The sequence below is a fragment of the Amblyomma maculatum genome, unplaced genomic scaffold, assembly GCF_055883805.1.
Source record: "Amblyomma maculatum isolate TAMU_Amacu unplaced genomic scaffold, ASM5588380v1 scaffold_100, whole genome shotgun sequence".
In the NCBI taxonomy this organism is placed as follows: domain Eukaryota; kingdom Metazoa; phylum Arthropoda; class Arachnida; order Ixodida; family Ixodidae; genus Amblyomma; species Amblyomma maculatum.
In genome coordinates this window covers 13,757-39,478 of record NW_028146825.1, presented here as the reverse complement: position 1 = coordinate 39,478, position 25,722 = coordinate 13,757, and the positions used below count along the sequence as shown (strand labels likewise).

At 45.3% G+C, this 25,722-nt stretch overlaps 1 protein-coding gene across 1 annotated transcript; it reads right to left on the bottom strand.

Moving 5' to 3' along the window:
• Positions 1 to 60: 60 nt before the first annotated feature.
• Positions 61 to 24,627, bottom strand: LOC146170650 (riboflavin transporter 2-like). The gene is made up of 4 exons (XM_084586870.1): positions 23,885 to 24,627; positions 18,268 to 18,528; positions 2,953 to 3,183; positions 61 to 281 (listed from the first exon to the last, which is right to left on the bottom strand). Exons 1-4 carry the CDS (start codon positions 24,623 to 24,625, stop codon positions 78 to 80), a joined length of 1,437 nt encoding a protein of 478 aa, XP_084442996.1. The 5' UTR covers positions 24,626 to 24,627; the 3' UTR covers positions 61 to 77.
• Positions 24,628 to 25,722: the final 1,095 nt, after the last annotated feature.

The following is a 25,722-nucleotide window of genomic DNA, read 5'->3' as shown; positions in this document are numbered from 1 at the left end:
ATCTTTGGAGGAACTTGCTCATGCACTTTTTGTGCAGCACGTGCACTCAAAGTGGTCGTGAAGTCCAAAGCTACTCCTCATGCGTCGGCGCAGTGCTCTCGTTCGGAGAAGAGTCGCAGGTGGCTGATCAGCAGGTATGGTACCAGGCTACCGACCAGGGCGCCCAGCTGCGTGCAAGCACCCACCCAGAAGAGCGCCTTCTCCCCGTAGGTGGAAAGAACCAGGGTCACCATGGTCTTGGCGTAGCTCAGCACCAAGAACGTGGCCACCCAACAGCACACCTGCAGGACCCACGCGGAAATCCAGTAGTTAGATACAGGCCGCGAATACGTTATCCGGACAATCAGCTGAAAAACGTTTGAGCCGTTGAAACAATTCTAATAAATATTTATTGTCACATCCGACAGCATCCTTTGAGGGTGGTGAAAACTGCACTCGCGGATGCTATTGGACAGAATGAGTTCCCACCACGATGTTTGATGCCAATAAAATGCATTGCAGTTTTGGCATAACTTTTGCTTCAATTTGTTGTTTAGCCAATTTAGGAGTCAACGAAAATGTGTTGTCCACACTGTATTTAGAAATACACAGTTGGTTGCGCGGCGCGACAAGTAGTTTCGCTGAATAGAAAATCGGTTTGCCGACTGTTGCCATGGGACCAGTATCCTTTGGGTAGCGATGTGGGCAAACTATAGTACACATCTAGACCATCCAGAAGCACTTTAGTATAATGTTCCTAAGGCACGACTGACATTTCGTTCATTTAAGCATTCATTCATTCATTCATTCATTCATTCATTCATTCATTCATTCATTCATTCATTCATTCATTCATTCATTCATTCATTCATTCATTCATTCATTCCAAATGCCTCCAGCGCTCTTACGGGCATTAGGGTATGGGGAATGCAATAAAACACTATGATACAGACATCAATACTAATTCCTTTTCGAATCGACGTCAGTGAAAAACTAAATAAACAAGTGCATAGTACAATGATTGCACGAGTCTCACACACTCTGATATTCTTTCCCCTGGCAATATTTTGACTATCAAGTAAAAATGTTGTATAACCATTACCTTCAATTATTACAAAAAAGCATTAAATGGAAGGGCAAGTGTTGTTGAAAAAAGTAGTTAAAATTAGAGGTACCAGCGACGAGCTCCCTATGACAATTTTCTCTAGCAAACCATTACATTCATGTAATCTCCTCGTAAAGGAGCTGAGTTTAATATATTTATTTTGCAGGCGTATTCACGTACCTAATAGGAAGAGTACTTGCGCGCAGGTACCAATGTCGGTTTATTAAGGTGTCTGCCCCAATCACGTGTCCCTGAGTTAATGTTGCAAAACAGCTAACAGGTCATCGAGGAAATCACTTCAACTACATGCTTACTTTTAACGTTTACATACGTACGTTTATATGGCTGCACCAATTAAGTCACGACTCTCAGTTCCAGCGTCTGTCATGCAAATAATCGCGGCAGCTGTTAGACCTGTGACTCTGCAGAGTATGCTCAGAATCTCTAGCTCCGGAAAAATTGCCATCGAAATTCAGTTTGCTGGCATTTACCCTATAGCATTATTGAATGAAGCGTCCTCATCAGTATGATTTAATAAACTACTAAGTATTAAATGAACTCTGGTTCAGGGTGAATACAGGTTGTGACAGCCAAAGACAGTGATCAGGTAGTCTAGAGCTTTTGGGAAGCGGTAAACCAAAAATAATCACAAGTTCAAACACAGTATACTACACAACTGAAAGGTTTCAATCGCTTACCTAGGCAAGCAAGTATGCGGCGGAAAGCTAAGTAGTCGGCGCGCATGCCAAAAGGTGTGCGAATAGCAGGGCCGAGGTTTTGTGGATTTGGCACAACGAACTAATTTGCGACCCTGAATACGTCTTTTAGCAATAGAAAGAACCGGAACTGAACATAGAAACGCACCATTTTGAGAGAAAAAATAAAAAAGATCACGCTGTGTTCTATCCTTCGCATTCAGAGGATGTGGATGTCATAGGATAGGTATGATTAAATGACCATAATATAGGAAGTTCTCAAAATAGAATTAGAAAAGTCATCAAGCCTGGAAAGGGAGCGCAAGAAGGATGTTAACAAGCTAGAGATAAACTGAGGAAATAGAGGAATTCAGGGTCTCGCTACTGAACAGATATTTGTTCTACCCGATGATAACTATTTAAGTGCTGAATGTAAGTTCTAGTGTTCCATTCTGGATATAATTACGCACCCGCAGTGAAAGTTCATGTTGGAATAGTTAGGCATGATACCGGTAAACCACATAAGGAAGCGAAACATCAGAACGAAAAACGGGGATTATAAAAATTTGAAATCCGTCAAGGAAATAAGGCCGCCTAAGCATGAAAGTTAATTAATAACCGTAAACTGACCGTGCTAACAATTTATAATTTGGCGAGAACTGAGCGCTGTTTAAAGAGCGGCGGTCAAAGAGGAAACTAGGCTTGGTAGAAATAAGATCTAAGCATTAAGAGACAAGGCAGGTAATATCAATATTATGGTTAACACAGTGAGAGTAGACGAAGAGTATTACACTCATCTCTCTAGTAGCCCAACTTATCAGGACGATAATGAGAATGGTAGAATAGTGAAGAGCCATCCGATCTACCAGTAACGACGAGAAAATCAATGATCGCAAGCTGTGAGAACATGAAACAGCTGGGGAGGTTCAGGTAAGTGAAGATTTGTTGAAGGCGGTGGAGGTATTATGTTTGAGAAACTGGCCATCCTATGTACTCACTGCCGCATGACCTCCAGATCAACGGAAGTTTGGTCGAACTGTCGTTGCCACGTTTTCTGCCTTTTCATGAATCGCTACGGGTTCTTGCTTTCAGCTCTGATATGGTCTCACACTGAAACTATAAAAACGAGCATGATGGTCGTGACATCACTGCTCACAACTACGCGTCACTTACCACGAGGACTGTGCCCTCGTCTGTGTCCACGAGCGGCGGCGTAGGACTGGTGGCTGCAGTGAGCGTGATGTAGGTGGCACCCAGTGTCCCCAGCAGCGTCTGCGCGCACAGCTGGTGCATCCGGCGCAGCACCACGAACATGGCGAGCGCGCAGGCCACGGGGTACGCGATCCCGCACAGCGTCACTGCTAGGTGCAGCGCCCGCGGACCATATGGGAGGCAGGAGTACGACTGCGATATGCAACAGAATATTATGATGCAAAATATGTTGACGAATAGAAACACGCAGTCGCACGGGATCGATTGCATCTTGAACCAAACCTTGACAGAAGGAAAAAAAGTTGATTACCGAGGAAATGCAGTTATGCAGTAACTAAATTACTTCGTGATGGATTCAACATTTGGTGCGTTACGAAAAAGGTCCAACGCAAGAAGCGGTAGTGTGCTGGGCTGTGTTAAGGGGTGATAGAAACTCCCTAATGGTTGAACGATCCCAGAGACGATGCCAGATATCCATTGATTGTTCCTTTCCAAACTTCTCTCACTCCCTCACAGCGCGGCTTTGGAATCTATAGCTTGCAGTTACACAGCTTCATAGCCTTCAATTCGCGTTTCCTCAAGAAAAGTTTTATTTTCTTTTTTCTGAAAACTGAAACAATTACTGTATCTCCTTAAAACCATTTTTGTAGGATGGGATAAAAGAAAAGAAAGAAACATCCCTGACGAGTGATCCATGGTAATTTCTTCCAGCTGGTTTATAACGGGGTTTTGATTCATTTTTGTACGTGCGAATATTTCATTGCTTAGAAGCATTTCCAAGACGGTGAATTACATGACGATGACATGATTGAAAGTAGTACGCAGAATTGTCCAGTAGACACCTCAGTTTGAATTCCGCAAATTACTCCCGTTGTCAAAACAACTGGATGACAGCAGATTGGCTAAGATAATTCCAGTCCATAAAGACGGCAATGCCATAAAGCATAGCAGGTAAAGTTTTCGAACATGTAATCTCAAAACGCCTAACTGATTATCTAGAGCAGGAAAACTTGCTAAACCTGACCAGCACGGATTCCGTCGACGACTATCGACCCTCACTCAGTTAACAGAAGTGGTCCAAGACGTGGCCCTTAGCATCAATAGCGGCCGTCGAACTTGCGTCCTACCACCACATTTTAGAGCGCAACTCTTTGGCGCCCTTTACTGGGTAACCAGCTCCGACTCCCTTTCAACCCCCCAGCTCAGCCCCCCTCTTCCTGCGTAGCCCCGACCGTGCGTGTTGTCTGACTGATGCGTGCGCTCCCCCGTTCGATCGCCGCTGCTTATACCCCCTCCCCCCCCCCCCCCCCCCCTCTTCCTGCGTGGTGGCGAGGCTGCTCTCCGGTTGCCGAAACACCGGCTCGCTATCAGCGGATCACAGTGCGTGCATCCCAAGCGGAAACGCAGAGTCACGTTCTCTTCACTCGCTAGCGGCGTCAGCGGCATCAGTCAGTCGCTGCTATCTTTTCGTCGCGCAGCATTCCTATGGGCCCATGCGCTGCCTCCCGCAGCCTCCCGGTGATTTAATTTTTCCAAACCATTGCGAGTGCCTTGACAAACTAATCCTAAAGCTGCAATACAAGATTGGGTAGGGGAAAGTTCTTGGCTGAACTAAAGACTTCATACCCGTTCTCAATTTGTAATGTCTGTAAATATGCCTTCCAGAATAACCCCGATAGTTAAGGAAGCTTCGCAAGGCTCCGTCCTTGTACCGCTACTATTGCTAATGTATATAAATGATATCACCGCTGAAATGAACTGTAACCTTAAGCTATTTGCAGACGACTGCATCATATACCAAAAATTAGAAAATCGTCATGACCCCATTGCGCTTTCGCAGTCGCTTGACACATGCTGCACTGGAGCAAGAGACAGCAGATGACTATTCTAAAACCTCTGTGTGTATGATAACAACTACAAAAAGAACCATAATGTTTCCATTACAGCATTTCATGGCACTCCACTTATTAAAATCCCACGGTATAAGTATTTTTATGTACCACTAACTTCTGACTTCACATGAGACGCACGCATAAACAATGGAACATCGAGCATTGCGTAAATGTTTCTTTTTGAGAAGGGGCATCCGGCTTGCACCTGACCGTCATAGCGTATAAAAGTTTATAAGAGCTAATTTAGCAAGCTCACAGTGTTTGGTTTCCGCACACAGAGCCGCTAACAGAGTAAACTATAAAAAATGCAAAGAAAGACACTGCTGTTTATTTATAACAAATATAGGCAGGCATCTCAGGTCTTATGACACATTGAATAAGAGCAAAGCAAGCGCGTTGGAAATGTTTATATCAACATCATAGCAATTATCACATTAATGTGTCAAATATATTTACCCTTCAGATAATTGATAGACACACCACAAACATGCTCGCGCATTAACTTATTATTCCTGTCATATGGATGCATTTACGAATTCACTTTTTTTCCTGTCGCCATCCGAGAACGGAACAAAGTGGATTCTTTCATCGCCCTTGCGTCAAGTTTAACAACAATCGTTACAAAGATCAAAGCCATTATTATTCAGAAGCCGGAGCGCATCAGTTTCCCCAAGGGGCTCCTAATTATTCAGATTATGTTTTTATTTTCGTTTACTTGATTTAAACAGCGCATGAGCCGTTGCGTATTCTTAGTTCATCGGCATAGGTTTGAGTGTCCATTCTTAAGTATTGATAGTGTTATCGTCATGTGCTCATTTTTTCTAGTCATGTTTTACGTGCATGTTGTTCACTGCTAACAGCGGTTGATTATTTCATATAGATAACGTCAGCAAGAGCCACTTCTAGATTGTTTTTTTTACTGAGTTAGACATTTCAAATAGTTAGTAATATTAGATTTATTTAGGCACATAATATTGCCCCAAGGTGAACATTTCTTGTGTTCTGTGCTCAGTGCAAATGTTTTGTAGGCCCAATTGCTTGGGCCGCATAAGGGAGCCTGCAGTATAGAAAATAAATATAACGTCTTGATCAGAATAATATACAAAGAGGTAACCACCATATTGCTTCGAGAAATTGTAGTGCTTTGGTCTGTTCAGTTAAGCATTGGGACCATCCAAGTAGGACACAGCTTTGTTTGCCAGGAACGCGCATGAAGAAGCAAAAGTTTGGCATGACTGTTGTATTCCTGTCTCAATTAGCAGTACCTTAAAACTTTTTATGGGGCTACCAGTGGACAGGCTGGACAAAGCGGGTACTCTCCACACAAGCCAGTCGATTGCCTATTGTCTCTCTCCCAGAATGACGCACCGGGCTCAAAGCTCATCAGATAGGTCGCAGCATGACGTCGTTTACATCGGCAACTTCGCGAAGCAAGAGAAGAGAACAGCTGTTGCACTTAGTTTCTACAAAAACTCGATTCTTCGGCAGTTGAGGCAATTCTGCAGTGGCGCAGTCGAATTCTGACACGAACACGTAGTGCAACACTAGTGGCCTGACGTGCTTGGTCCGCAAAGCAGCCTTTTGATATTTTACTGCGAAGAACGTTCCTGCAGTTTCATAACTACATGCATTTCGCAAACTCAATGTACTGTTTTCAGTCATCGGTTTCATAAACGACGTTATATTGTCCATCCTTTGTTCACACGATTACCATTCGCAAAAGTCAATATAGCGCGTATCTATAAAGTGTGGAGGAGAAATAGGACATTCCCTGTCCTGTTACGTCGTTTTAATAAATTTAGAGTGTAGTTTTAGCTGAACATTTCCAAGTTTATAGGGAGACAAGTTCATATTGCAATGTAATATTAACGAAGGCATACGCCCGATGACAATATATTATAAACATCTACCGCTTATGCTTATGTGCTATTCCTTGACGATGTGTCCCTTCTGCACCGGTAAAAATTCGGGCACACATAAGCTACGCGCTTAAAGTGTCTCTGAAATGCTACTTGGGGTAAAATTCTAATGGAGGCAATTCATAGGGGGAGGTTTTTATAAGTATTCGAGTCATAATTTAGAGCTTTACGTGTAGCCAATAATTTCTAAATATTTGAAAAACAACTACTATGGTTCAACGCTGCTAAACCAAATACTGACCGAAAATACTACCTGCGCGTGACCGAGCATTCTTCTCCTCGTTTTCTTTTTCCTCAGCCCACATATAAAAACCCGCTTTAACCAAGCCGTATGAACGTGCCTTAGTGTCCTATAGGGGTAACGTGAATGCCAGGGTCCTAGCAGGCTGATTCTGGCATAACCGTCCCATGGGGAACGAGAGATTCAAGTTGGCAGCTACTGCCGATCGCTGGAGTTGGTTGACCAGGTCTCAACCGAGTGTCACGCGGGGTGCAACCCTTACAAAAATGCATGTTGGGAGTCTATAGAAATTCGGATCAGATGTGTCAACATAGGCTGTTGAAACTCTATCGATAATCATCGACATCTTTGAAGGTGCCGTGTTGACCCCATGTTGAGGTCTTTTGGAATAGTGGCCCATGTGTTTCTTAAGAGCGCTTTTGGAATTCGCGCAACTGAAATTCTGTTGATTTTAGGCTCAAATGCTTCAGAAACTCTGCAAGTGACGCCTTTTTGATTTTCTGCTACCTTTCCACTCCTGAAAAACAGAAAATAGTACACGACCATCGGTTTGCCAGGAGCGGACACGGGGTGATTTTCATTAATGCAAAAGTAGTACAGTACATCTCCTAGCTGCGATAAGTCACCACATTCTATGTTCTGCCCGACCAATGAACAATCCTGTCTGATCTGAGGCATAAAAGAACAAAACAGACTTTGATCTTTTAAGCCCCATTATACTTACTCACTCATTAACCTGCACTAAACTGACTAAATTGTTGATTGGTCGAGCAGAACATAGAATGTGTTGACTGACCGCAGCAAGGATATGTGCTGTGCGACTTTTGCATTAATGTAAACCACTTCGTGCCTGCACCTGGCTAACCGTTGATCACGCAGCATTTTCTGTTAATCCGCAGCGGAAAGGGAACACAGAATAAAAAATGCGCGTTAATGAGAAAGAAAAAATATGCATCTTTGGTGAACCCATAACATGAGCTGGGTTGTTTATTTGCTTTATTTCAATTCATGTGCAAGGTATGACGCCAGGCTGTTCTTTGCGTAAAACGCTGATACGTCCGGGAACTCCTCGCATGTGATGCTGAAATAAACAATATAAATCATAATTAAGTTGCGGTATATACTAACCTAAAAATAGAGCAAAGGCATTTGTGCGCAGCTCCACGTCATAGCTCAAAAAATTTCTTGTCTAAAATGAGTTGTCACTGTCTTTCACTGCTTAGACGGCATCGACCGCCGCCTCCACAGCTCTGCAGCACTACCTCATCGTTCATTTCTCCCTGATAAACAATATATTCTGCCGTCAAAGATCCCATTGTGAATATAAATAGCAAAGCGCAGGTCACAAGCATTACTACCCAGAAAACGTGAAGCAAAATTACCAACTATAGGCACTAAAATGAGTGGAAACAAAAACAAACACTGCAAAAATGGCGGAGCTGCACAGATTCAATAATCCACAATGTGTGACAGAGGCATATTATGATCTCGATAATGTGTCCATCTCAGCGCGAGTAGCGTATCGAAAGAGTACAGCACTGTGCCGAACAATCCGTCAAAAACGGTCACCGGTTAAAAAAAAGAAAGAAAATGTCGCCATTCCAGCTGGCGTTCCATCGGCCCCAGCGTCCGCGTAGAGACTAAAGCCCCTTGATACTTTGAAAGTTACGCCAACGATTGGGTGGTGGTGGTGGTGGTGACTATGGTTTATTTTTGGGAAGGAGGTACTGGTCACGTCTTATGTTAGCCATCTTTGTGGCAGCACTCTTGGTGACCAGGGGGAAAGGGAAGTTGAGATTAGGGGAAGGTTGGGGAGGGGAAGGTTGCTGACGCCGGATATGTCGCCGCCATTCGCGCACGAAGCACTATAGGCCCGTGCAGGCCTACAGAACAGAGCTAAGGCCAGACTCCTCCAGATAAATCAGGAAGAGCCGGTGAGCAGAAAGTTGGTTCCGAGCTGGAAGGAGCAATTGCCCTTCCGTATCAGCAGGCAGACCAAGATTCCGATAGCCATTCAGGAGTTTCTGGCGATGGCCAGCGGAGGCTGGACACACGAGGAGCAAGTGTCCCAGTGTGCCAGTATTGCCGCAAGAGGGACAGGCTGGGCTGGGAGCTCGGCCACAGGCATACATGCGGGACGGAGTCCACGTGCAGCCTATTCGAAGTCGTAGGAGGAGGGATTTGTCCTTCCGTGAAAGTTTGTCAGAGAGCCGTTGAAGATGTTCACCAGCGGCAATACGACGGTCAGGATGGAAAGACCTTATCGACCTTCTCAAGAGAGATCTTGAAAAGTCAAAAGGTGTGACAGCCTCAGTGACTGGGGGGCCGTTGTCGTGCGCCGCTTTGGCCAGGGCATCCGCCTCTTCATTGCCCTGGACTCCAGTATGTCCTGGAACCCAATGTAGGGCCAGTTGATACCCCGAGTCCTGGAGGGCTAGGAGACGGGCTCGGAGAATGTTCACCGAGAGGTTGGTGCCGTGGTAGATAGTCAGGAGCTGCAGAGCAGATCTGGAGTCGCACAGAACATTCACAGGTCCAGGAGGGACACTGGAAGCAATTAACTGTGCGGCTAGATGTAGACCGGCCAGCTCAGCAGCTGTTGAACTGGCAGGGAATGACAGTCGGCAGGACCTAGACTGGTCTAGCTGCGGTGCTGTCATAGCAGCAGCTGCTTGGAAGGTAGCGGGTCGAACCGAGCCATCCGTAAAGAGGAGTGTAGATCCTCTACACTCCTCAAGGAGGGCTGCAGTTTCTGCTGGAAGGCAGCTGCAGGGGTGTGACGTGTGGTGTGACCATCCGTATCCAAAAAGACAGGAATTGGGGGTCGATTGGGTGGAGGGGGTAGGACTGAGAAACCTGGGACAGGACCGATGATTTCTCTGTACACTGTATACAGCTTACCCATACGAGAATGGGATTTGCTGTGCAGCCGTGCTAGGAGTGAGGCACCATCTGGAGCATGGCTGAGCCGATCAATGTGGGTCAGTCCCCTCTGGGCGAGGAGAAGATCCAGAGGGTAGATACCAGCTTCCGCAAGGGTAGCGGGAATCTGTGAGGATTGAGGGACTCCGAGGAATCTTCTAATCCAACGCCTTCGAATCGTGTCGAGACGAATGACTCGAGTCGACCGAAGGGAGACGAAGGGAAGGGCATATAGGATCACCGATGTCGCCGCTGCCTCGAAGAGCTTGATTGCCCAATTGGAAGAGCAACCATTGCCATTCGCAAGGAGACGCTGGACTGCTCTTCCCACACGATCAAGATGGGGAATGAGGGCTTTGTCAGCTGGGATCCAGGTGAGACGGTCGTCAATTGTGAGACCTAGGTATCTCACCTGGCGTTTCCATGGAAGAGGGGTTCCTTCGATATGCAAAGTTGCAAGACGGCGGGAACTCCGTGCTCCTCTGGGATGGTAGACGAGGGCCTCAGACTTAGTAGCCGAGAGGGTCAATCCCTTGGATGATAGGAAGTACTGGACGCCATCCAGTGCCTGTTGCATAGCCTTCCTAGCGGAGACAATACGTCTCTTTGGAGCTCGGATCCAGAGGGCTATGTCATCTGCATAGATGGAGCAGGAAACTTTGTGGATTCTGATCTGCTGAACGAAGTTCGGTAGGCCCGCTAGGACGAGGTTGAACAGCCAAGGACTGAGGACTGATCCTTGGGGAACCCCAGATGTAACAGGACGAGGAGAGCAAAGTGTTTGCCCAACTCGAACTTGGAAGGAGCGTTTGGAGAGGAATGCCGAGACAAAGCGACGCAGTTTCCCAGTCACTCCAAGGGCATCCAGAGCCTGCTCAATGATGGTATGGGGCAGGTTGTCAAAAGCGGACTGGACATCCAGAAGAACCAGGAAGACAACATCACCCGCAAATTTGGCTTCCGCAAGGGTGGAGACCACATCCGCTATAGTCTGCAGTACAGCGGTGCTTCCGAAATCCTGTCTGCCTCTCTGGAAGGAAGTTGGATGCTCTGGCGATCCATATGAGTCGTTCCAGGTCAATGAACTCCATGGTCTTGCAGGCTGCAGATGAGAGATACAGGACGGTAGGAGGATAGTTGTTTAGCCGGCTTACGGGGCTTAAGGATGGGAACAACGATGGCATTTCTGCGAGGAGGCGCTTCTTCTCTGGGGCATCCAGATTACGGAGCATCTGGAGTATAAGTCCACCAACGATTGAACTTTGCCGCCGCCGCGCTACCTCCTCGCCTCCTCCTCGCCCCCTGCGCGCCCCTTCGCTGAAGGCCGGCGCACCGCCAGATTTCCTGAGCGACGATTGGTCTCCCTGCCGTTGCCCTTGGAAACCAACGTCCGGCGTTTTCCTTGTGTTTTCTTTTTCCTTCGCGCCATTTTTCTCCTAGTCTCGGCGAGCGAATATTGCGCGCTGTGCTTTGATTGCAGCGTGCAAGCTCTATGCCGTGCTGTTGTGCGTACAACTGCAGCAAGCGGCCTGAAGATGGTTATGCGGTATTCATGATATCTCAAGGCAAGCGTGACGGCTTGCGCACGAGTCAATGGATTCACAAGATTAGTCGAAAGACGTTTATTCCTAGAAAGAACAGAGTTGTTTGCGACGTCGGGTGCCTTTCTCACTCCCCGAAATAACGCGTCACTTGAAGCTGCGTTTTTTATTCCTGCTTGCTCCTCAATATTTTTGCGGCGGCAGCAAGTTCATTGTATAAAAATAAGGTTGTCCTCTGCAGCATGCTGAATATTCTGCGAGGCTCCAAGGCTCCATCATTTAACACGCTTCGACTTCTGTACAGTCAGAAACAGGGCGCTATAATCTGCTTTTTGCTGTCAGAGATAACTGGAAAATTACAGTCTCTCGATTGCATTTGTCGCGATTATGCTAGGATCCCTGGCCTCCTTCACTAAAAATCAAAATTGGGGCTTGTAGAGGAGCTAGCCTTTCCAGCTTGTACTTGTAGTGTGCGTCGGTTACTCGGGAGCAATGAATGCTGGCACTGAAAAACTCTTTGGCAAGTAAACCCGAGGTATTGCGGGTAATCTGCACTAGTTAGGTCGTACGGCATTTTTTTTTTTCAATTCTTGAATGTGTTGCCATGCTTCGACGCACGCGTGGGTTAAAAAATATGCGTTCGTTTTATCAGGGATACGGCCAATGTGCAGGAGGTGTTCATATGATCACGCACGCTTCACTTTGACCATGACTACTAGGCGTTGTCAGGTTACCTTCGCTTTGAAAGCTGGAGCCCTAAAACCGCGATTCCGCGTATTCATTTATTGCGAGAAAAGTTACCCCATCGATGTCAAATCAGCCTGAATCATTGCATCAATTTTCTGCATTTACGAAACCTAAACAATCAATAATGATTAGAGTTATGATGTAAAAATAGGGGAACATTTTGCGAGCAACAATTCTTAACATTGTAACATATTACTCATTTCAATTGTATGCAAGAAGATTTTTTTTCACCTAGCCTGAGTGATTAACTCATCGCTCTATGTTCTAGCTACATTTCACTGAAGACCAGTTTGAGCGGCCAATATTACACGGACTCGAAAAAAAAAAACAGGCCAAACGCAGTTCCATCAATTTTCTCTCACCGACCTGTCCTGAAGTAAAGGAAGCCTCCTCGACAGAGACATGAACCTCGCCCTGATAGTAGTTAGTTATTTCTGTGCCTTGCTCTTTTCCCACCTCCATTTATGAGAAAACAAGAAATTATAAGAATTAAAAGTCAATGTATAGTTGTCTCGTCAGATATTATGAGATAATAGAGATATGACTTACAATGTAAGTCAATGAAAATTGAAGTATATCAATGGGTCATGGGGCGGCATCAGATTAAATAGTGATGGTTATGAATAGTGATAGGTAATGATGGTGACTGTTACGGATAACAATAGTAAATGATAGTAATAGGCCCGGATAGTGAGGTGATAGTGTTCGTTGCGGATAGTGACAGTTACGATAGGTCTCTGGCATTAGTAGATATAGTGATAGATGGGATAGCGACAGTTAATGAATTGGCAGTTATATGCTTACTCATTTCCGCACGTTGAAGACCTATGTGCACCTTGTAATTTTTTTATTTGATTGTTGCGTTCAATGAAATCAAGCTATTTTACATAGCGCATGAGACCACAGCATGCTTGCCCCAGAACTTCAGTGTGTCGGCAATAGGGCCCACCACTTCTCCCAGTGTACCCTGCTGTCTTTTAACCACACGCGAAGTCAGTGAGGGGCCGCGTACTCATAAAATTATTTAATTCCTCCATCAGCATCACATCAAAACTGCCGTGGCAAACCTGTTCCTTGCCTCGAAGCAGCAAGGAACAGCTCAAAATTTGGTTTTATACAAAATTAACTAATTAACGCAGATTATCGCGGATCGTTAACTAGCACAGTGCCATTACACCTGGCCTAAGTTTTCCAACGGTATACGGTTCGATGTTGCAGCTAAAATTTAGATTTTAATTGCAATTTACTAAGTATCAATTAGTTTGGCTCAGTAATTGATCGAAATACATGTACAATTAACCAATAATCCAATCTCATGGTTGATCACGTGACATATACTATGCTTAGAGAGATAGCTTGGCAGTATAGCGAAATAGACTAAGTCCTGCTTTGACCTTCTCTGATCTTGAAGTTCAAAGCACCAGCCTGGATCGTTTTCCGAAGTTTTACCGTGGTGACAGATTTCACGCTCTAAAAAAAAAACAAACACAAAGTCAGAGGCAGTACTAGATTAAGTGCACAAAGTAAAACCTTATCATGAGACTTAAAAAGTGTCTGTAGCACAGAACTCGCCTCAAAACTTTGTTTATCAGTATTCCCCATTCAAACAGTTCTAAGAAGAAACCAATCAATTCATGAACTTTACTTTCGGCATTCTCAATGCTTTTGTCGCAATTTTTCAAAAATTTTGTGCACTCCTAAAGCGCAGACCTGGCCCAAAAGCTCGCGCTTCACTCACTGCTGCGGCCGGCCGGCGGGCGTCAAGGAGAAAAAGCGTGTCGTGCGCAGCACTCGCCGCCGCCGCGCGAGGAGAATCGAGGAGGAAAGCGCGGCGCGGAGGAGAGTGTCGCTACTTTCAAATTATCAAGGGATTTTAGTAGAGACAAGCCTCGTTCTCTCTCTCTCTCTCTGTCCCTCCTTTTTTTTCCGACGAGGCTGGTTTGTCTGCTAGAAATTTTTACATGCGGGCTTCACCTTGTAGCACACACTGTACAAGACTGGCACAAACACGAATAGGAAAAAGTAAAACACTCACCAAAGTGCAGACGCTCCCTCCGCCCGCGCCGGCTTTTCGCCTAGAATCCAAACGCCTGCGACTGTTGAACTTGTTAAACACGTCCTCCTTGCACAGAAGCTGCCACCCAAGAGCGGATTCCTCCGAAGTCTTAAATTGGTTTAAAAAAGCTCTGTCCTGCTCTACATGGTAGGTTCAATCTAGGATCCTGTTTGTTAGTATGATGACTCACTGAACTTGTTTTATGATAAATATAAAATATATCATACCACTAAAGTTACCTTCTGCGACATACAGAAGCTGATCCATTACGGATTCTGATTGACATTCAACGATGTATTTGCATTATTAATGGAGGCTTTGCCATCATGAAGTTTTTAGGGCCTATTTTCACTGTGTTGCGAAGCTTGAGCTAAGTGTGCACCGTTAGTATGCACTTTTATATAACATGAACGAGCACGCAACTGCATGCTGCTCTTATATTTCCCTTTGCAGAATGTGGCCAATAGTTGATTACAAGTGAGACCAAAAATTCATAACGAAATTGTCACATCATGTTCTTATCATTTGTGCCTAAAAATACTTAAAAACATGGGTCAGCATGAACAGTACACGCTAATTGTTCGTGAACGTTGAAAACTGACAACAAAAAGCACATAGAAAAAATTGCACAAAAAGTCTATTGGGTAGAACACAATGAAAATTCTGTTGGCCCTGTAAAGATTGCATTCAGCTGGAGTTGAATGTCTATCGAAATTCAGTAAATTCAAAAGGCGGTCAATAGTCCAACAATAGAGTTTCAAAACTCATTTTTGTAAGGGTGTGACGTCACAACGTCACGTGGGTAAGACGTGGCTACCGGCCGCGCTACGCTGAAAACTCGAAACCTAGAGTAGTATTGCTTTCGCAATAAAAATGGCCCTGGCTACCGCTATCAGCCGATTTGGGCGATCCATTGCCGCACGCAAGCCTCACCACTGACGTCAGTGGAGCCGCTAAGCGCACCCGCTCAATGAACGCTCCCAAGCATGGAGGAAGGAAACAACTTAGGAGAGGCCCTAGCCATTCCTAATGCATTGGAGGAAATGTGGCGGAAGCAATGTCAAAATTTAAGGTTAGCCAAGTCGGGCCACTAGCAACTGCGACGCTGCTGGTATGAAAACTCGGGCCACTAGCAACAGCGCTGCTAAGGGCCCTAGGTACGTGAGCGCCCCGGATGAAGAAAACGCGGAGGGTAAAGCATGAGGAGAGACATTGCAGCATCTGGTAGCGGCGTGGCTGCGTCGGCTTCAAAAAAAAAAAAAAATGACGTCAGGGCCTCTTCTAAGTTCTTTCCTTCCTCCATGCTCCTAAGTTAGGCGAGCGGGGCGGGGCATGTTGGCGTGCCGCCTTGACTTGTTTTCTTCTCTTGTTCTTTCGCGATCGCGTGGGTTGATTTGAGAGGAAGAGGATGATTGATTTACGATCGCCCATGTGTCTGGGGCTAATGATGGGATACCTACTGCTAGTGCGCGTTTCATAACTCTAGTAAATCGCTTTTCATGGGTCCTTTAAGGGTTCGGCAAGAAAGCGATTATGGATGACCTTCGCTTCTACCCTTGGACATTCTTTTTTTTTTTCTATATGAAGTAGTTCAGACTATGTAGCTAAATAGGAGGGAATGGAACGACAAGCCAGCCGCTTCTTGAAATTCTAGGCCGCCAGCGGATGGAGAGAAAGGGGCGTTCAAAGGGTTGGCTCACGAGAAAAGCACAATGCTTGGGGTGCATGGTGCCAAAGGAATGTCTCCTTCCCCGGCCTCTTTGTTCCTCGATCTATTACTGCACGGCGTCCACGTGGCCTTAGCCATGGAAGAGAGGTCGTTAACTTGAGGAAATGTTTTAGAGCGCAGCTCTTTGGCGCTCGTTCCTGGGTTTCGCGTCGGCGTCGGCGTCGACCTCGTAACCAGCGCCTCCCCACTTTCATCCCCCCAGTTCGAGCCGGCCCTTGGCAACCGAAGCCTCACAGGAAGCGCGGAGCAGCCGGAGAACACAAGGAAAGGAAGGGGGTTTGGGGGGGGGGGGGTGCGGGAGGGGTCGCCGGAGGAAGCGCTAGCAGCGACTGTCTGATGCCGCTGCCGCCGCTAGCGAGTCAAGACAACGTGACCGCGTAGATAATAACAATAATTGGTTCACAGGAAGGGAAAGGCGCAGTATCTGTCACACGAGTTTGTGGACACCTGAACCGCGCCGTAAGGGAAGGGAGGAAGGTGGAAGTTAAAGTGCAAAGAGAGAAAGAGGAGCCGTAGTGGAGGGCTACGGAGTAATTTCGACCACTTGGGGATCTTTAACGTGCGCTGACATCGCACAGCACACGAACGCCTCTTCGTATTGCCTCCATCGAGACACAGCCGCCGAGGTCGCGTTCGAACCCGGGTATTCCGGACAGTAGTCGGGCGTCTTACCACTGGACCACCCCGGCGGGGCATGACCGCGTAGAAAAACTGATTTATTTTTTATAGGAACGGAAAGGCGGGGTAACTGTCTCACTTGTTTTCTGTGGACACCGCAACCAAGCCGTAAGGGAAGGGAGGAAGGCGAGAATGAAAGTGGAAAGAGAGAAAGAGGAGTCTTAGTGGAGGGCTACGGAGTAATTTCGAGCACCTGGGGATCTTTAACGTGCGCTGACATCGCACAGCACACGGACGCCTCTTCGTATCCCGTTCCTATCGCTCGTAACGCGTCCCACGGCTGTGACAACCTCGCGAGGCACTTGTATAGATCTCGTCTTTGAGAATCAAGCATTGGTGTACCAAGTCGAACATATATCAGTCTATTTCTCCGACCACAAAGCTTCCTTCATTACTGTCAAGAACTGTTAGTGGAGTCTGTTAAAGGAATACGTGTGAAAAATAAAAAAAAAAATCTGTGATAGCGCATACATGTGTTGCTCGATTTCTTTGCCTCAATCTATTGAAAAGGTGAAACAGCTTATTTGCTGCGCTCAAATTTCGCATTAGGAAGTAACGTAATCGTCGGTAATTTTTTCAGCGACAAGAAAACTATGGCAAGATGTCTTGCACGAAGTTTTAGCGACTTGCTCATGTCGGCCCTTTTAATTGGTTCCGCAGCGCCTTTTTAGTGGGCGAGTGAAATGAGAAATCGAAATCACCAAAAAATTAAGTTGAGGGTAATATTTGGTTTGACTGTGCTTTGAAAATTCATTCTCTAATATCTCCCGTTCTAGAGCGCCAATTCCTGCAATTCGTTTGACTTGGTAACACCGTGACATGAGGAATGCATCTAAAACTTAGCGGACAAGGTTGCAAGGCCCCATTAAAAGTAACCAGGTTTTCGAAATGTCTGCAGCTCCCCACAACAGCTTCTCTTGTAGCAAGACTCGCTTTGAGATCTCACTCTAGGAAATAGATTAAAGGAAATCAATAATATAAATTACCACGAAGACGGAGATTGCTTTTAAAAATGCTTGGATATTTAAGCTCAGTCATGATGCGACAGCTATAGTGAACCTTGTCTGCAGCTCCCCTAGCCAATTCTCGCTTGCGTAGAGGCAGTTTAAAGGTAAATTTATCACGAATTATTTATATGTGCCTAGATTTTATTGTTCATACTCACTTTCATACAGTCATAAGCCACTGCGTTATGTGAAAGACAAGCAGACATAAGTATGAAGGTCCTCTTTAAACAACCCAAGAGTATTTTGTTACGTGGTCTAGGTATTGGTACTTGACTCGGGATCAAGTCACGTCGATTGGTGGATTACTTCATGCTTCCTTCCCAAACAAGCTGCGCGAGCTTGAGCTACTAACAGCTCGATTATGCCACGTGGTCTCATGACGTCACGGAAGCTGACAACCAATCGGTGCCCTGCCATGTCGCGTGCCAGTTGCACCTTCCAGAGGTATGCTCGTGATGTTTCACTCACAACGCTGAGGCTGGAGTTCCTTAAGAGACTATCAAACATTTCGCTGTAATAAGCATTCATCGCTGCAGCAACCTACCTGTATTGCTGGCAGAAACCCAAAAGTCAGGAGGCTGCACCATGTCTGGATCAGCAATAGTGTCACGTAGTAACGTCGCGTTAGCTGTCGCGGTCGGAAGAGTGCATCACCGTCGCGGCGGATGGCAGGCTTTTTTGTGTCCTCTTTGGCTAGTGTCTCCTTGTGTTCTTCAGAATAGGGAAACAGGTCCAGGCGTACGGCTTCTGGCGACACCGGAAATGTCAGTGACCGGCGCGTCATCTCTCGGCGGAAGTCTTCTTGCTTCATATTCATTCGGGAAAAAAATAGCATCAGCATGACATTTTTTTCTGCTCAAAAGGTTTGTGCACTTTATATATAAGTCATCCTGTTTGTTTATTTTATGTGTTCGTTATTTTAACGCGGTTTAGCATTTAATAGGAAACACGCGTTAATGTAAGAACTTCATTATATTCAATCAATCACCTTCTTTTCTGCAAGACCCTTAGAGAATAAAGGGTGCTGAAATGTAATTCAAATGTATTTAATGATACGTTTTGTATTTTTTGTCTGTACACTTAAAAATCAAAATGAATACATTATAAGGACACGAGGAGTAAAAGTACATATTTTCACAAAGATGCTAATATTTGATTTTTTGCCTGCTAATTATAGTTTTCACATATTAGAAATATACTTTATCCAGTTCGATTTGTTATGCTGGTATCAAAACGATTCCATAACAGATTAAGAGTGTAGTCTCAAAAATTACTCATATGCTGATACCTTTTTGTTCATACTAGCAGAAAAAACACACAAAGAATATGTCAAAGACTTGAAAATGTAGCATCCTTGAAATACACTCAACTTGCACCTGAAAAAACATGCACGTCTTGAAACAAAAAACATATGGAAAATGCGCTAGATATGTACTTATCAATGCTGTAAGAAAATAAGAATACGCCAAGCATTTTCCTAGCTGTCCCACAAGAACAAAAAGGCTAACACTCAATAATTTCTTAATAATTGATCTTCGTATCAATTTCCATGCTCGTTGCTGTACAACCTTCAAAACATTATAGGAGTTGACCTATTAGGTGATAAATCATCCGTCTGTATGCAAGCCTGCGGGAACTAGATTGCACTTAACGGGAGCATTTCAATAGTCATGTTTGTTAGTTGATTGTTGCGACTGAAGAGGGAAAGGAAAATGCATGGGCCTGCTACTGGCTCTGTAGTTGAGCCACCTCTGCTGCCTCATGCGGACGGAAGAGAAAATAAAGAAGAAAGAAAAAGAAGAGGGAAAGAAAGACGCGCGCCGCAACAGCCATTTTCATCCACCGGAGCGGTGGCGGGTGCAATGACGGTCTGCAAGAGATACATATTTTATGACAGGCTAGGCCCCGCCGCAAGCGGCTTTGACCTACCTGTCCCAACCGCATCAGGGCCAGGATCAACCACCCTCCCCCAGTTGGGGAGTCTACCTTGCAATAGGCATCGTGTAGCAGTAGACATCTTCCCTGGCGGACGTCCCTGGGGTGTCGGTTTTGAGAATATTTGCACCAGATTTCTTAACTATCCTTTGTGCAGTGTTCTGAGTGCTGCAGTACAATTAGTAGTTTAAAGTAGCATATATCTGTTAGTGTAGCTACACGCTACTTGGGACAGAGATTAGGTATGAATAAAAAGTGCAGATTTTAAATATAAGCTTCAGCATCTAGCATTGCATGAAATATACTTCAGACGAATTAATTTCATATTTCCATAAGTGCATCTTTAATTTATTGCCAACAAGCTAAAACACAAATGTATTCAGGTATCCTAAATATTGTTGCGGACGAGGATGAAGTAAGCAGTGGCGCGGGCAGAAAGGGTCGCGGTAGGGCCGCCAGACTTCGATAAAATCATTTTATCGTCATCATCAACCTTCAATATTTCTTTTGCTTGCTGCCCCGTAAGATTTTGGCGGGAGGTTCGGAAAAAGTTTATCCCTCCACATTCCGGTCGGAAATTTGACACCTTTCGTTTGCTTCCGCCCTCGGCAGCGGATTTCTGGGACGCATTGCCTCGATGTTTCCTGGGCTGCCGGACTCGACGCGACAGCCGTTCCACCACGTCGTCCCGCGCCCCGACTGCCAGACACGACAAAGGAGAAGCACAGCTAAATGACTACAAAACACGAAGAGAGATCCTATCATATTACCCAACTGATTGGAGACCATAACCAAAAGATTCACTGACCAAGACACCACCACACATAAGGACATCACCCCTGCCTATGACATGTGTGCGTCAGCCTCAGCCATCATATGTAGGAGACCTGTGGCCCGAATGTTTCTCAGACTAACCTTCATTCGGACATCATCGTGGCGACAGGCCGTTATCTTGTTTCTGTTCTGTCTCGGCTCATCTAGTCACGCCTGGTCATTTCATGTGCCTGTTAATATTTGTGCTATCTTGGCCAAGCTCGGGATAACCTCTCGGTGGTCCCCGAGAGTGTTATAGACGAGGGAAAAGCCGGCTGTCGCACCGCCCTTCGCCTTATGCCGTTACGACGCTTCACTAGATGTCATGCTGCGATGAGCTGCGAGGAGCACTCGTTCTAGGCGCGCCGGCATTCAATAAAATGTTCTTATCGTCATCGTTCATACTGTGTCTGTTCTCTCGCTTGCCGCAAGTAATTATACACCCCAAAAACATTCGCAGGGCTAATAATTTCGACAGATTCAAAAATATATTCCGTGTATCTAGCAAGATTTCAAATCTAGTAGGATCGAAATAATTTCATATTTACAAAAGGTTTCTTCGAAACATTGTAAACTTCAAGCTAAAAGCGAAAGTGCAGTTTTCACGTTTTTAAAATAATAATAATTGGTTCACAGCAAAGGAAAAGAGCAGTATCTGCCACACATGTGCTGTGGATACCTGACCCGCGCCGAAAAGGAAGGGAGGAAGGTGGAAGTGAAAGCAGAAAGAGATAAAGGAGGCCGTAGTGGACAGTTCGGGAGTAATTTCCGCCACTTGGGGATCTTGAACGTGCACTGACATCGCACACCACACGGATGCCCCTTCGTGTCGCCTCCTTTGAAACGCAGCTGCCGCGGTTGGGATTGAACCCGGGTACTCCGGGGTAGTAGTTGGGCCTCTGAACCAATGCCCCTCCGCGGCGGGGCACGAAATATTCTCGGAGTGTACTTTCAAGTATTTTTGATGATTAAAAAATATATATATGCACGAAAAATTAGCAAACCTATTTTTAATCTCGTCTGAGGGTATTACTCAATAAAAAAAATATATTTAAATATATTGCGCGTATATCTATGCATATTCTGAACGCATTTTGGTGCTTACGTTGCTTATTTAACTCTACATCTGAAAAAAAAAAAAGGATTTTGTATAGCAGGAAATATTTCCGTATCTCCAATTTCTGTTCCCTGAAACTTTTTTTTTTATATGTTGTGGTCAGGCATTGGCGTTAATGCAGCCACTCGAGGTTCCCAGTTAGAAAAATGTGAACAAGGCGCTTAGCAAACCATCCGCGAAAGAAAAAAACGTAAAATCGCGCGAAATCACTCAGGTTTAGTAAAATGCAACGGTGCCTAGAATTGCCACCTCCCGCTCACAATAAGCGCACGGCACAAGGGCGCTGGTACCTAATATCAACTCCAGCGCCCACACAAAGCCGCAAGGAGAAGGCATTTCGCGGATGCAGTTTATCATACTTCACTGTGCGCGGCACAAGATGTTACTGCGTCCTCGATGTAAGGTGAAATTTGTTGTTCTTCTGTTCTGATCTCTTTCCTTATCAGGAATTTTTTTATCAGAAATACTCTTTGCGGGCACGTTCAGTAGACAGCTTTGTTTCCTAATGCCTTGGCATAGGCATGCTTGGCCCCTGTGCCAGGGGCTAATGCTGAAAAAAGTAGCTTCATGCCTATGCTGCGCCCGATCTCCTGGCATGCTCAGATCTTTGTTTCGAAACACGATGACAACAAATTTCTATTAACTGTAATTTTTTTCTGACATGCTTCCTGGTTACAGTTAAGCGTTGTCCGCTGAACTAACACAATATGCTATTGCGTAATGACCCCTTCCCTGGCCCCTGGGCTCTACGATCAGAGTCACATTGCCCTCATCAATGAAGACGTGAGAGTCGTTTTGTTTATTTCCCACAATTCCGCTTGCCGTGACTGTCGTTCCTTCTCCCGCTGAAAGGTTTTTACATTCAAAATAATTATGTCTGCAAGAAGTCCTCGGTTAGAGCTGAATTACACTACAAGGTTTCTTTGTTAGATATCCAGTCAGTCCTGAAAAGAAGAAAGACGCTTGCTGACGCTCCACTGCAGTGCGAGTTGCACGCACACCGCGTTAACGAACTGAAAGGGGGAGATGTCACCAACCTCGTCATGGAGATCATTGGCTTGTTGTGGAGATACAGTGAAAAATTTTCTACTTTCGCTATTCGCTTAAAGACCCACTGTCCACCCTCCGGTCGAAAATATTTTCTTCCCTGGTGACTGTGAGAATTTGCCCCTAGAACGGAGCGCCGCAAAATGTTTTTGAAAAGAGTAACTTATAACGCAGTTACAGCCACCGCAATCACCCGATTCTGTCGTGTTTCTCTCCTTCCGTTCCCTCGCCAAAGTTTTTCACTCTCCTGCCAAGTCGTCTAGCCTCCGCAAGACAAATTTCCCTTCCTCCTCCGCGTCAGGCGGGAGTTGGGAAGGGACCCTCCGCGTGCGCTGAAAAAAAAAAAAAAAAAAAAAAAAAAAGAAAATGGGCGAAAGAGCGCGCGCCGCTGGATTCAATCCGGCCGTGGAGAGGGAAAAGCGCGCAGCGAGCGATGGACACCCATCCTTCACCCTCAGGCAGCGAGACGGACCAATGGACGTCGTTTTCGACTAAGACGTCATAGCTGCGGCTCTACGGGCCAGCGCAGGCAGCGGGGAAGCTGGCTTCTCGAAAGAGAACATGAGAGAGCTTTGATTTGTATTTTCGTTGCTTCGTGGCGCGCCTGTCACTGTAGCATTTTGCACAGACTATCTCCGGCATCTGATCGAAACACTGGGCTTCTTCGCTTAAGAGGTCCTTCCCTGCGCTGGCCCGTCGAGCAGCAGCTATGACGTCTTGGCCCTTTAAGTTGTAATCAAGAAAAGCTTTTGAAAAATTGTAAAGGAGGAGGCTTGTATGTAGTAGATGACAAATGTGCCCTTCACATGTAGGCAACTATTTTTAATTATAAGTTGAATGTACGGGAGTACAAAAAAGTGTGCAAATAAAATGATTCATATCGACTGCTTAAATAAAAATCAGCGAAATCTCATTATTACATTGCAGTTTCCCGCAAACTACAAGCGTATTTATTTGCTGAACATAGGTTTCAGGCTCCTTTTCCTGCCACGTAAATATTTTATTTAGTAAGTTGGGTAGGGTTACAATAACTACGGATAGCACACTTTATCGTTTTCTTCAGAACCTGTCTGGCGGATTTGTCTCGTTTTGAAATAAATTACTTTCTGTGTGTAAATAATCCTATGATCAAATGAATGATAACAATTTATTGTAGGCGTTGATGGTGAAGCTGGCTATTTAAATATTGCCTACTTCTGTCGCAACTACTTAGTATGCAAACGTTTGATTGATTGAATGTGGTACTCACCCACTCTGTCTGTAAAGATTTGCAGTTGTCCAGAAGAAAGAAAGAGGCATAGCTTAACACAACCAACAGAAGAAGTACGCCGAAGAATACTTCAGGCTCGAAGTTCGTGGCACCAACCTTCAGCAATATGGTCGTCTCATTCGTTAGTAAAGAAGTGTTTAACGAGCCTTCGATGGACAGAATGTCGGTGTGGTTTGCACATTCTGGTTCACTCAGTCCTTGCGCAAGGGCTACGAGGCTTGGCACGATGCCCCCCACACCTTCGCCCACCAGGTAAGACGTCATATAGACCTCCCGAAAACGACCCACGAAAGGCAGGTACACGACGGATGAAGTACAGTCTACAATCGAGAGCGCAAACGCGGACACTAGAAGAACCAGGCTTGTTGCTTGTCCAAGCACAACGGTAGTGACTTTCCACCCGCAAATGAGAACAACGCAGGCCGCCAGTCCGACACAGAGTTGCACATGGTTCGCAGCGCTGAGGGCACGGGGCCCCGTGCAGTAGCGGGCACAGAAAAAGCGTCCAAGGCCGTACAACAGAGGGCCGACGTTTCCAAGCTGAATGGCCAAACTAAGGGAGGCGGACAGTGCCCATCCCTCGGGCAATGCGTGAACCAGCAGAGGCAGCTCCATCCAGAGGCCAGTGATGGCCAGCCACGAGCTCAGGCCGTACAGTACGCACAGCAGGTCAACCAGGGGACGACGGTCTCGGGTGAAGGACCACCAGGCAGTCGACATGGCCACCCTCTACTGAAGATAGATGCAGGGTAGGCTATTCCTAGTGCATGACCCGACAGCCTGAAAAAAGCACATGAAATCAATGTTTGAAAACTTTAGATTTAGTTCCCCATGGAATCCGACAAAGCAATTCCATTTCAACTGGATGGAATATTTGTTGATCCTAAAAAAATTCTAACTTCATGGCTTACTTATCAGGCATTGACTTTTTCGATAACTTATAACGCCCATGAATAGGTACAAATCCTACAGAATGGAAAAAAGTCAAATATATGATATAAAAGCGGCAAAAACGTGCATACTTTTCGGCGAGAGGTTAAGGTGCGAGCAGATAGGATAATATGTTTAATAAAAATATTTCAGTAATGCAAATATATATATATATATATATATATATATATATATATATATATATATATATATATATATATATATATATATATATATAGTGCAACTATATATATTGTCACCACTGAAGTCACAGGGAGCCGTGAAGGTACACGTAGCCGGTCGGCTTGTCGTTCCGATCACAGAGTCCAGCAACCAGCGCGCCGCTCGTGCCAATAACCGCTTCGTCGTCGTCGGCACCAAACACGGCTGTCGCGCGGCGCTAGGCACGCGGCAATATATATATATATATATATATATATATATATATATATATATATATATATATATATATATATATATATATATATATATATATATATATATATATATATATATATATATACGGCTTCCCTAGAAGACTAGAGACAAGAGATTAGAGACAAGAAACACTTCAAATAGCCTGTCGCATAGTTTCCTTATTTATTCGCCTTTTGTATTGTTCTTGCGCTACTTTAAATTGATAGATGTCCGCAATGGCCCCTGAAAAGGCTGTGAAGGGTTGTCGTGAGAATTTCGACCTGGATGATTTCTTTTTTGGTGCCATCGCTAGGCGTCAATTGTTCGGTCAAAAAGACGCCCTTCTTTTCGACCAAGTTCGGCTTCGGGGTCGTCGGGAATCATCTGAAATGATTTAAAAGTGGCAGGAAAAGTGAAAAAGTGCACTTTATTGATTAGTTCTACAAAATGAGATGGAAAGTGTGATGCTT

Bases quoted from the DNA above. Each gene is read 5' to 3' on its own strand.
- LOC146170650 (XM_084586870.1), bottom strand. From the start codon at position 24,625: ATGTCGACTGCCTGGTGGTCCTTCACCCGAGACCGTCGTCCCCTGGTT. The intron at 3,184-18,267 runs GTAGGTTGCTGC...TGCATATCGCAG, and splicing joins GGTTTCTGCCAGCAATACAG to TCGTACTCCTGCCTCCCATA. The intron at 282-2,952 runs GTAAGTGACGCG...TGGGTCCTGCAG, and splicing joins ACGAGGGCACAGTCCTCGTG to GTGTGCTGTTGGGTGGCCAC.